The sequence below is a fragment of the Littorina saxatilis genome, unplaced genomic scaffold, assembly GCF_037325665.1.
Source record: "Littorina saxatilis isolate snail1 unplaced genomic scaffold, US_GU_Lsax_2.0 scaffold_1097, whole genome shotgun sequence".
Classification (NCBI taxonomy): domain Eukaryota; kingdom Metazoa; phylum Mollusca; class Gastropoda; order Littorinimorpha; family Littorinidae; genus Littorina; species Littorina saxatilis.
This window is the reverse complement of record NW_027126384.1, coordinates 17,853-31,281: the sequence shown is the minus strand read 5'-3', so window position 1 is coordinate 31,281 and position 13,429 is coordinate 17,853. Positions and strand designations below refer to the sequence as shown.

Sequence of the window (13,429 nt, the reverse complement as noted above, 5' to 3'; positions counted from 1 at the left end):
GGCTTAGTGTGTTAGCTGGTTACTGATGCTTGACTGCTATGTGAGCAGTTGTGTTGTGACTTAGATGCATTGTGTCTTTTTGAAAATTACACAGTGGAACAAACTCACCGGTTGCTGGTTTGTCTTTTACTTCAAAATATGTTTGAAGCATGATTTTATGAATTAAACCCGAGAAATGATGAATTGAAAAGCAGTTTCAGACATTATGTAAATAAGGACTAAAAAATAGAGCTGCCGGTCCTGCCTGCCTCACCACGTGCGTCTCGTGTTTTTGCTCTGTCATTCTCGGTCACTCACAGCGCCGCGCCGCACAGCGGCCAGACACACAGACACACAGACACACAGACAGACAGACACACACACACACACACACACACACACACACACACACACACACACACACACACACACACACACACACACACACACACACACATGAAAACAAGTTGAAATCAAATTGAGGTCATCTATTTTTATTATGACAGTTATTATGCTAAAAAACAAACGCTAACAGTGAGAAAGTCAACTTCTTCCATTAACCCTAAACCACAAAATTGAATACAACATGATTCTTGACAAAGGCCGCAGCTTTGCGGCCGCTTTTGAGAACAAGGTCCACACTTGCCGAATACGCTCCAATTTGAGGTTCGTCTCTCCCCTGTAGGCTCCGAAAAAGGGATGGAGACAACATGATTCTTGACAAAGGGCACAATCGTGTCTTCTAATCATAATAAGCTCCTTTGGACCAGCACCGAAGCTTGTCGCGGATTTTCTAATGACTCTTATTATGGGGAAAAAAAAAACAACACTAACAGTGAGAAAATGAGCTTCTTCCATTAACCCTAAACCACAAAATCGAATACAACATGATTCTTCACAAAGTGCACAATTGTGTCTTCTAATCATAATAAGTTCCTTTGGACCAGCACCGAAGCTTGTCGCGGATTTTCTGGGCGTCCCTGTGCTTCAGCTGCAGCTTTGCGGCCGCTTTCTTTCTTTATTTGCTGTTTACTGGGAGAATGCAAGTTTCCAGTACAAAGGACTAAACATTTCTTACATACTGCTTGACTAAAATCTTTACAAAAATTGACTATATTCTATACAAGAAACATTTAACAAGGGTAAAAGGAGAAACAGAACCGTTAGTCGCCTCTTACGACATGCTGGGTGGCATCGGGTAAATTCTTTCTCGTCCCAACCAATTTGCAGGCATGGGAATTGAAAATTGTAAAAAAGGCGGAAAATTTATAACTGAAGACGCAAAGCGTCAAGTCGATGGCGCGAAGCGCCTAGCCTTACTAGGGGGGTCCGGGGGCATGCCCCCCCGGAAATTTTTTTTCTCCAAAGAACCCAGATGGTGCAATCTGGTGTCATCTGAGCTCCAAGTTTGCCATTAAATTCTGTTTTTAGAATCAGAGTTTTTAGTACAAAAATGTACCAAATTTTGCTTACATGTATTATATATGGTTTAAATTTGTAAAAAAATGTTATCTGTTGAGACAAACAGGAAAATGTAACTTGTAACACAATCTGTGCAATCTGGTTTACTTTCAAACATAATAGTTCAATAACTGAGGCGGGCGGTAGCAGTGCGTAAACAAAGTACGGAAAGTTTTCGCGGGCTTTTGCGCAAAGGCCAAAGTAACCGGTGCTTTTTTTGTGTGCCTCCCCCCTTTATTTTTTCGGCGGACACTTTTGCATTTTGGGCGGAAAAAAAAAAAATTTCGGCGGAAATCCGCCATTCGGCGGACAATTCCCATGCCTGAATTTGGGACTCCCCCTAACCCGCGGGGGGTTTTGCGGCCGCTTCTGGGAACAAGGTCAACACTTGCCGAATACGGTCCAAGCACCGAAGCTTGTCGCGGATTTTCTAATGACTCTTATTATGGGAAAAAAACACAACACTAACACTGAGAAAATCAGCTTCTTCCATTAACCCCATTAACCCTAAACCACGACATGGAATACAACATGATTCTTCACAAAGGGCACAATATTTTTTTTATTGTGTCTTCTAATCATAATGAAGCTCCTTTGGACCAGCACCGAAGCTTGTCGCAGATTTTCTAATGACTGTTATTTTTTGGGAAAAAACAACACTAACAGTAACAGTGAGAAAATGAGCTTCTTCCATTAACCCTAAACCACAACATTGAAAACAACATGATTCTTCACAAAGTGCACAATTGTGTCTTCTAATCATAATAAGTTCCTTTGGACCAGCACCGAAGCTTGTCGCGGATTTTCTGGGCGTTCCTGTGCTTCAGCTGCAGCTTTGCGGCCGCTTCTGGGAACAAGGTCAACACTTGCCGAATACGGTCCATTCTGAGGCTTGTTTCTCCCCTGTAGGCCCCGAAAAAATGATGGAGCCATGCGTGCTCAGTCAAGCTCCAGGTTGATCTCGGGGGGACCTGTAAAATAGCAACACAAATAAGCCACAGATGTCTAAGATGGTATATCATGGCAAATGCCATCATTTCGTATCACATCGGTTGCCACCTTTAACTTGGGATGTTAACCCCTTAGGGATTAGTAGATATGTACAAATGAGTCCTATTCCAAAAGCACCGGTACAAATTCAACTGTAGTCTTTGTTTCTTTGTGTCTTTGTGTCTTTGTGTCTGTCTTTCTGTCTTTCTGTGTTTCTGTCTTTCTTTCTTTCTTTCTTTCTTTCTTTCTTTCTTTCTTTCTTTCTTTCTTTCTTTCTGTCTGTGAATAAGTCACTTTAATATCTGAACTCAACCTGCCCCCAAAAGGTCAATTGCAGGTTTTTCTTTTGGGCCATTTTAGCGCCTTCACAACAACCATAACAGTTACTGACCTCGTCTTTGTGCATTGGTTCTTTTGGCAGCTGAAAGCCGCCGTCCTGTAGTTCTTGCGGGAGGTCGGAGTGCGTCAATGGCGGCGGCGAGGGCAAGGCTGTCTCGTGTGTCATTAGGCTGGCAGGGTCAAGAGCTGCACACAATTCCCACCAAGACTCATATGTTAAAGCGGCCAGACACAGTCAGCAGTCAGCAGTCAGCAGTCAGCAGTCAGATGTAATACACACCCACAAACACAAACACGAACACAAACACTTAACAGTTAACAGTTAACAGTTAACAGTGTTGGTGTGTTTCTTGGCTATAAAATGCCAAGCAAATTAGGCAATTCAAATGTAATGGGACATGTTTTTGCTTTCTTACCAAAAGCAAGCACGGGCGCCGACTCCAATTGGCTGCTGCCATCAGGACAAGACTCAGTGTCCCCGCTGGCGGGCGGCGTGATGGTCGCGCACGGCGCCGGTGTTGTTGGCGTCGTGGGTGGGGGGGCAGCGTCCAAGGGCTCTTGACAGACTAGAGATGAGGCTGGCGGCGGCAGGCCTGCACACAATTCCAAGCAAGATTAATATGTTGGTCAAGCGGCCAGACACAGTCATGTAACACAATACACTACACTACACTACACTACACTACACTACACTACACTACACTACACTACACTACACTACACTACACTACACTACACTACACTACAATACAATACAATACAATACAATACAATACAATACAATACACACCCCAAAAGCAAGACTTAGTGTTAGTGTCTCTGCTTGCTTTCAAATGCAATTCAAATGTAAGACATGTTTTGGTTTTCTTACCAATAGCAAGCACGGGCGCCGACTCGAGTTGCCTGCTGTCATCAGCACAAGACTCGTCCCCTCTGGCGGGCCGCGTGATGGTCGCGCACGGCGCTTGTGTTGTTGGCGTCATGGGTGGGGGGGCAGCGTCCAAGGGCTCTTGACATACTAGAGATGAGGCTGGCGGCGGCAGGCCTGCACACAATTCCAAGCAAGATTAATATGTTAGTCAAGCGGCCAGACACAGTCATGTAACACAACACAACACAACACAACACAACACAACACACTACACTACACTACACTACACTACACTACACTACACTACACTACACTACACTACACTACACTACACTACACTACACTACACTACACTACACACCCCAAAAGCAAGACTTAGTGTTAGTGTCTCTGCTTGCTTTCAAATGCAATTCAAATGTAAGACATGTTTTGGTTTTCTTACCAATAGCAAGCACGGGCGCCGACTCGAGTTGCCTGCTGTCATCAGCACAAGACTCGTCCCCGCTGGCGGGCGGCGTGATGGTCGCGCACGGCGCCGGTGTTGTTGGCGTCGTGGGTGGGGGGGCAGCGTCCAAGGGCTCTTGACAGACTAGAGATGAGGCTGGCGGCGGCAGGCCTGCACACAATTCCAAGCAAGATTATTATGTTAGTCAAGCGGCCAGACACAGTCATGTAACACAATACAATACAATACAATACAATACAATACAATATAATACAATACAATACAATACAATACACAGGCATGGGAATTGAAAATTGTAAAAAAGGCGGAAAATTTATAACTGAAGACGCGAAGCGTCAAGTCGACGGCGCGAAGCGCCTAGCCTTACTAGGGGGGTCCGGGGGCATGCCCCCCCGGAAATTTTTTTTCTCCAAAGAACCCAGATGGTGCAATCTGGTGTCATCTGAGCTCCAATTTTGCCATGAAATTCTGTTTTTAGAATCAGAGTTTTTAGTACAAAAATGTACCAAATTTTGCTTACATGTATTATATACGGTTTAAATTTGTAAAAAAATTTATCTGTTGAGACAAACAGGAAAATGTAACTTGTAACACAATCTGTGCAATCTGGTTTACTTTCAAACATAATAGTTCAATAACTGAGGCGGGCGGTAGCAGTGCGTGAACAAAGTACGGAAAGTTTTCGCGGGCTTTTGCGCAAAGGCCAAAGTAACCGGTGCTTTTTTTGTGTGCCTCCCCCCTTTATTTTTTCGGCGGACACTTTTGCATTTTCGGCGGAACAAAAAAAAAAATTGGCGGACAATTCCCATGCCTGAATACAATACAATACAATACAATACAATACAATACAATACAATACAATACAATACAATACACACCCCAAAAGCAAGACTTAGTGTTAGTGTCTCTGCTTGCTTTCAAATGCAATTCAAATGTAAGACATGTTTTGGTTTTCTTACCAATAGCAAGCACGGGCGCCGACTCGAGTTGCCTGCTGTCATCAGCACAAGACTCGTCCCCACTGGCGGGCCGCGTGATGGTCGCGCACGGCGCCGGTGTTGTTCGGGTTCGCGTCGTGGGTGAGGGGGCAGCGTCCACAGTCTCCTGACAGGGGACGTCGGCAGATGAGGCTGGTAGGCCTGCGCACAATGTCCAAGATTCATATGTTAAATACAGTATGTGAGTCAAAAATGGTCTAAATGTAAACAACACAACCACAACCTCTCAAACTGATCCCAAAACAAACAAAGGAAAGAAAGAAAGAAAGAAAGAAAGAAAGAAAGAAAGAAAGAAAGAAAGAAAGAAAGAAAGAAAGAAAGAAAGAAAGAAAGAAACAAACAAAGAAACAAACAAACAAACAAACAAACAAACAAACAAACAAACAAACACGTTTCTTACCATGGACTCGCAGCACCACATCCAGGAAGCCTTGACGCCCTTCTGCCCCCTCGTACCACCTGCGATGTGTCTGCTCCGAATGCATCATTTTGGTGCTCAGAGTCTTTGTGAACTTGGTGTCCATGTTTCGGTTCTGAAAGCACATAACACAAACATAATGTTCAGTCAAATCAACACCACCAGCAGCACACAAAATCACCACACTACAGTTGACCAGTCGTTTGAGTAAACAAGTACTTACTTCATGCGAAAACATGCGTCGCCACCTTGAAGGGTTCATTCCCAGGTGTTGTTGGCAGATTTGTGCCACCTTGCTGGGGTTAAGGCGTCCACCCGAGGCGTTGGCGAACGCTTGTTGGTGTCCGTGGCGTCTCACAAAACTATCAACAGATGTAAAACATATGCTTTAGCAAAAGCAAATTCATCAACAACCAACCAACCAGTCCAATACCTATCCCTATCCCTATACCTTCTTTCACAACACCCTAGTTAGAATGGTTTTGACGCTTAAAAACATCCCCTTACCCTTGCAACACCTGGTGGACATTTTCAGGGCACAGAAGCACGGCTGGGCCGTGCTGCACGCACGTCTTGTGGTTTTTGACCTACACAACAAAAGAAACAAAACAAAACAGTTAGCAAAACTTAGCGTGCACCAAACTTTTACTTTTCTTTTCACAAAACACACTATTTTGCACATGCGAACAAGCTCAATGACAGCTACACAAGACAAAAACATTCAACACTATGTATTCATTTTCATCCTTTCTATCCAATATCTATACATTATGTACATTACCTTCATTTCAAGCCAGTCAGGCTTGTCTAGCCTGGGTCTAGCGGCGTGCACTTCCTTGGCTGTCAGGTTGGCCACCTCCCCCGACCGAGACAGATTGGAACCTGCCAGATACGCCAACAGTCGGTCTCTGAGCCTCTCTGGTGTCTGTGGCACTTGCAGGACTTGTTGCCGAAGTCGGTTCACCTTGTTCTGCACCGCTTCGTATTCTTTAGGACTGTCTGCAAGGCACAATTGCTACAGGTCAGGCTTGACATGTTCATAATACCACAAGGGACATGACTGTTAAAGACAGACTTCACTCAGACGCCAGCATGTGGTCTGCTTCCATCTTTTATTCAGCTCTAGTCCTCCTTCCCTTTCATACCAATCAAGAAAAGGCCATTTACCGATAACGGTCCAAGGGAGCTAATCTACAACTGCCACAATGACCACCCCAAAAAACGAATTAGTCAACTCAATGGTGCCATGTTAACTCCGCCTGGATGCACCCTAAAGGTCTTTCAGCCGGTCCCAAGCCCGGATAAAGGAGGAGGGTTGGGCGTGGGGTTAGCAACTCCACCCCGCCAAAAAAACCAACTTGCTACAGAAACCGCAACAAAATGCGGCCCTATGCTCCACAGGGAGTCTACAGGAATAAGTAAGTAAAGTAATGGTGCCATGCTAGAGTAGGCTGTTTTGCCACAAGGATTGCTCACGTACCTTCCCATCGAGTCTTCAGCTGGCCCTCCCTGATCCTCTTGGCTCTCCTGAAGTGTTTTCTGTCAACAAAAGACAACAACACACTGTGACAAAAGTGACAACATTGCTTTACTGCTGACTGCCTATCTTTTTCTTTTTTATACAAACTCAAAACACTTGTCCATATCTGCAATCACAGCACACATTCAACAACACACATGCAAAACAAACAACAACAAAAAACATCATTTCATTACCAACAGTCATACTACTTACGCAGTCCACAAGCCAACCTCTGTCAGCAGATTGTCCAGAGCCTCCAGGCTTCCACCTCCATGCACCAGCCACATAGATTTGCGAAGCTTGATAAAATCCAAGAACGTCTGCCCAAAAAATGAAGAAGATATCAAGAGATGATCAACATGACATGACATGACACGACACGACACGACACGACACGACACGACACGACACGACATATGTTGCCTCACTAACGCTTGACAGGCAAACCTCTCAAAGTTAACCCTTACACTGGTGCAATTCTGTAACACATGTTACATAGCCACTGGTGAATGAACAGAGAGAAAAATAACCAAAAACAGTCATATAGGTTTTCGCATCCATGGGAGGTAATCGGAACCGACCAAACAGACTCAGCCAGTAAGCGCGACATATGTCGTGACAACCAGGTGACAGTATACGTAAAGTAGCGCGACATATGTCGCGACAACCAGCCTAAGGGTTAAAATAGTAAACCCTAACTTTACTCAAAACTCCAGTCACTATTGACATGACATTATTTACCTTCAGGTTGTTGAACTTGTTCAAGGCAGCAGACGCTTTTTTGGCGTCTTTCTCCACTGCCTTGATCAAGGGCGTCACGATGAGTTCAAAGAATAGAACGCCCACAAAGTCGGAGTCGGTGGACGGCTTCCGCAGCAGGTGAGGCACGCAGCATCGCCCGTCCAACTGTGCAAACCACTGTAACAGCTGCTGGGCTGAGGAACGGGACTCAGCACCGCTTTTCCGCTTATCCTGCTGCAAATACTGGCAGTAGTCCATCCACAGCGCACCTGAAGACAAAATCACACAGAATCAAAATACAGCCTCTCTCCAACACTCATATCATATGGAACAGGTGCTACCATTATCGATGGCACAGCATTATCAACGGCACCGCATTACCAACGGCACCACATTATCAATGGCACACCATATAACACTTGCAAGAAAATCCCATCTCCTACTTACGGCAGAGACATACATACAGAGATGCGAAGCGAGGGCCGCTCGCGTGAACTCTTGGGCTACCGCGCTCGGTCAGCGTGACCTCGCGCGATTGTTAGCCATCATCCCGTACTAAGTTGTTGTTCGCTTGCTCTCTGACACCGATTTGAAGTGCTTTTCTGTCATATTTCTTTGGATGTATCCAGCTTCAGACGAGAGATATCAGTGGTAAGTAAACTTGATTCATATTCTCTAGCTTCAATAGTGTGCACACGAACGCATTTGAGAGGATTGGCTTCCCGAAGTGAGTCAAAAACGGTTCCTTCGGTTCTTGCGGCCATTGTTTCTAAGTCCATTGTGCGTGGAGGCAATGTTTGGGAGCTAATATTTTCTTTTGTGCGCAACTTTGCTTTCCCTTAACTGGCAAATGCATTACTGGTGTATACATTAATCTGTTTGTATAATTTTTGACGCGCTGTAATTAAATTTGATGCTTTTAAGCCTCACTCAAGTGGTTCTCGCACTTACACTGGCGTGTGGATAAAAAGTTTTTAAGGAGAAATGAGCGAAATTGCTTACTTTAGGATTCATCTTCTGATCACCAAATAATGCAATAATCTTCTTCTTGTGATGTTCTGTTTCTCTTGAGTGCAAATAATCAACATTTTGCATGTTTTATTATCTATGATTTTCTATGAAACCGTTATAACTCTTTAAAAACACAACAATTGCCACTATCTATGTCTCTGCTTACGGTTGTCAATGTTGGATGGAACCCAGCCGGCGATTTCTTCTGTACGAGTGTCGTCGCCTTCTGCTGGAACCACACCTGAAACAGTGACAGCAGTAATTACACCAAGCAGTCACACTGTAGGTTTGCTTTTCTTAATAACACAACATTAAAAACAAATACCCATCACGGCTTTACATGTCAAACAGCGACAGCGCTCGCCCCACATGTTCAGCATCCACTCGCACTTTTTCAGCACGCTTTGGATTAAAAAAACAAAAACACAACAAAGAAAGAAACAAACAAAAAACCATACACGGTAAAGACTCAATCAATACCCTACCTTTTGGCTTATCGCTGACATGACGGCGGTACACTGGGCTGTCTTTTTGGAGCACGTGGTAAAGCCGCAAGTGCTGGCCCATGTTTGTTTGGACTCGCTGGCAAATGGGACACAGCCTTTCCTATAAAATGATCAACACAAAACATATATATTACATCTAATCTAAAACACACACACACACACACACACACACACACACACACACACACACACACACACACACACACACACACACACACACACACACACACACACACACACACACACACACACACACACACACACACACACACACAATCAACCAACCAACCAACCAACCAACCAACCGACCGACCAACCAACCAACCAATCAACCAACCAACCACACAACCACACAACCACACAACCAAAATGCTGTTGAGCCTCGAACATACCCGTCTTTTTTTCGGCCGAACTCCAGCTTTGGTATGCCAGAGTCGGGCTTCTGCTCTGGGCATACCATGCTGTCTGACCAAGTGATCCGTCACTTTCGTCCGCACTTTGCCGCACTGTGGACACGGATTCTGGTTTCTCCTGACAAAACAAACAGGCAAAGCAAGTTTAGGTACAGATGCTGTATATCACTCTCCTTCGTCATGTTCATGACGCTTTTGCAGGTCGTCTTAAACCAAATTAGTTGTACACAGCACAGCACAGCACAGCACAGCACAGCACAGCACAGCACAGCACAGCACAGCACAGCACAGCACAGCACAGCACAGCACAGCACAGCACAGCACAGCACAGCACAGCACAGCACAACACAACACAACACAACGCAACACAACACTGAGAAAGCTTCTTTTGTTTAGTTTAGTTTAGTTTAGTTTTGTTTTGTTTAGTTGCGTGTGCATTCTTACTTCGCCTTGCCGTGGTTTTTCGTCGCAGGGTGTGTGACTGATTTGCTTGTCCTTTTGCTGCTAACATCGCCTGAAACACGCACAATGCTCTGTGTTAACAATCAGTTTGACTATCAATCATTTCGCCATCACACATAAACAACCTTGTATGCTAAGCCACTTTTACACTCACTCTGTCTCGTCCTCTTCTACAACAACAACAACAACAACAAATCAAAACTTGACTAAAACACTGACAAAACACACAACCACACACAATATGATTATGCATTATCAACATTGCATTCTGTTTAAAAAAAAACAAAAAAAAACAGAGAGAGAGAGAGAGAGAGAGAGAGAGAGAGAGAGAGAGAGAGAGAGAGAGAGAGAGAGAGAGAGAGAGAGAGAGAGAGAGAGAGAGAGAGACTGAGAGAGAGACACACACACACACACCGGCACACACACACACACACACACACACACACACACACACACACACACACACACACACACACACACACGCACGCATGCATACATGTATGAATGAGAGTCAATTTTGTTTCCTTACCACTGTGCGTGTAAGAGATGGTGTCCGATGACTTGCCACTGTCCATCTTGATCTCAACCAGCCTGTTAAAAGAGCAAATACGCACAAAAACCGTTTAGTACTTCCCCGGCCCTTGTTGTTGTTTTTTTCGGGGCCCATGATGGGCGAGTCTCTTCCCCAATTTTCAGCCTTCTCACCATCACAGCTTTGTCAATCCTAATACTACACATTGATAACTTTGCACGCACACAGTCAAATCATTGTTGCAAAAAGTGCCCAAGTTTCATTTGACATAAACCACATTCTACAGCCGTCCGTGTAAAACCAACTGACTGACACGCCGCCGGCACACACACACACACACACCTGGCACTGTGTTTTGACCTTTGACAGCTAACCCTGAACGTCACTTCCCGTTCCGTGTTCAACGGTTGTTGTTGTTGTTTTTTTCTCATCGCCGAGTCTTTTCACCGCGCTAAACCCATCACAGCTTTGTCAATCCTAAGCCTAAACATTCAAAACTTTCCACGCACACAGCCAAATCATTTGTGCAAAAAGTGCCCAAGTTTCATTTGAGAACAACGACCGAACCACATTCTACAGCCGTCCGTGTAAAACTGACTGACACACTGATCGCCGGCTCAACACTGATTTTTGACAAACGCGATTCTCTCCCTGGCACTGTTCAAGACTGTCCCGGCGGTTGGGTTAAATGCATTTTCTTAACGGCGGCCTGCGAAATCAGTTTCCACACTGCAACATGATTCAAAAATAGTTTGAAATAGCAGACAAACTAGCAAAACAGTGACTTTCTTCCACTGTCCCATTTTAAAAATTACTCACAGCGTCTAAATTATAACACAACTGCTCTACATAGCATGCGAGCATCGCTAACCAGCCAAAAACACACCCATCAAAGGCCGGGTATATAAATTATAAAAATACACGATTGTGAACACGCGTGAACCAAACACTGCTGCCGCGGCGGGTGCAGGTGACGATATGAAACCGTCCAAGACGAAAGTCAAAGTCAATTGAAGTGCCAGACGAAGATACGATGATGACCAAAAGTTGCTATTTCAAAACCATTTGCTAAGAGCTATTTCTCCCTTGCGATATTTTTTTGGGTGTTGTTAGGGGTCTTTTTTAGCAGACGTTAAATCGCACTAGTCATTCCACTTTATGACCCTAACCCCCTAAAACGCTAGCCAAGGAGCACCGTAAGTTCAGGGCCAGAAGAACCAATTTAACGCTTAGAAGCCCCGATTTAAAAAACACAAGAATCAATTTAACGCTCAGAAGCCCCAATTGAACACACACAAGAACCAATTTAACGTTCACAAGCCGGCCCCCATTTAACAAACACACTGAAGAACCAATTTAACGTTCACAAGCCCCCATTTATCATGAACACAAGAACCAATTTAACGCCCACAACGGTCACAGATTTAACACACAGCACACAAGAACCAATTTAACGCTCAGAAGCACAGATTTAACACACAGCGGCACACAAGCACACATTTAACGCTCACTGAGAAGCCACGATTTAACACACACAAGAACCAAGTTAACGCTCACAAGCCCCCATTTAACAAACACTGACAAGAACCAATTTAACGCCCACAGTCACAGATTTAACACACAGCACACAAGAACCAATTTAACGCTCAGAAGCACAGATTTAACACACAGCACACAAGCACACATTTAACGCTCAGAAGCCACGATTTAACACACACAAGAACCAAGTTAACGCTCACAAGTCCCGATTTAACAAACACAAGAACAAATTTAACGCCCAGAAGCACAGATTTAACACACAAAAGCTCAAAGTAAACTGCCAAAATCACAAATAACCATACAAAAACTGTACTTACAATTCTCTCCGTCGCGAAAAGCGGGTAGTCACAGGTGGGTTTTTTTTTTTTTTTTTCTTTCTTTTTTTCTCACTTTCCGTCAGCACAACCACAAACACAGGCACTCCTTTCAGAACAATGGCACTAATGACGATAGCAATCACAGCCGGCACATAAGTACACTATACAGTCGCGTGCCTCAAACAATGATCATCCAATGAGACACAAGAGTCACCCACGCCACGCTATGAGCCTCCCGTTGTGTAACCGATTCTGGTACTTCAAACAGGTTCACAAGTCGACGTAATGTTGCGTACAGTCAACTCCCCAATTCAAAAGGAAGGGGGAGAGTGGGTAGGGTTGTGGGGGGTGGGGTTGGAAGGGAGGGGGTGTTCGTAAAATACGTGACACAATCAACTAATCAAGACACAGCATCCAACCCCTTTACCAGCACTAAAACCCCACCAAACCACAACAATGCGACCTTTAATAAAAATAAAAAAAAATTAAAAAAAATTAAGCTCTCATGACTGTTCTTCATTTTCACCGAAAATGTTCATGTACAGAACTGCTTGAAAACATTTTGACAAAACAACAGGGAAATGACACAATTCCTTCTCAAACCATTTTATTATCATCTATTGCACACACAGCATTCAACCGATTCAGCTACATCAAAGAAGTTGACACCTTAGTGGGATGTTCCCTCGGACCCGCCGCCAGAGCTGTCTGGGGGAGGGGGTGGGGGAGGGGGGGGGGGGGGGCTGGGGGGGGGGGGGGGGGGGGGGGTGGTTGGGCGGGCGGGGGCGGGCGGCGGGGGGCCGGCTACGTTCATGGTTTGAGTGACTTTCCCGGTTACCGCTATTTGCATAATATCTGACCAGT

The 13,429-nt window shown here is 44.7% G+C and overlaps 1 protein-coding gene across 1 annotated transcript; it reads right to left on the bottom strand.

The window, feature by feature from the left end:
• Positions 1-457: 457 nt before the first annotated feature.
• LOC138954824 (uncharacterized) lies at positions 458-11,046 on the bottom strand. The gene is made up of 18 exons (XM_070326586.1): positions 10,707-11,046; positions 10,160-10,229; positions 9,695-9,833; positions 9,282-9,402; positions 8,963-9,037; positions 7,786-8,054; positions 7,258-7,364; positions 7,003-7,061; positions 6,304-6,521; positions 6,030-6,109; positions 5,746-5,884; positions 5,505-5,637; positions 5,066-5,245; positions 4,083-4,256; positions 3,641-3,814; positions 3,186-3,362; positions 2,822-2,955; positions 458-2,411 (listed from the first exon to the last, which is right to left on the bottom strand). Exons 1-18 carry the CDS (start codon positions 10,750-10,752, stop codon positions 2,196-2,198), a joined length of 2,511 nt encoding a protein of 836 aa, XP_070182687.1. The 5' UTR covers positions 10,753-11,046; the 3' UTR covers positions 458-2,195.
• Positions 11,047-13,429: the final 2,383 nt, after the last annotated feature.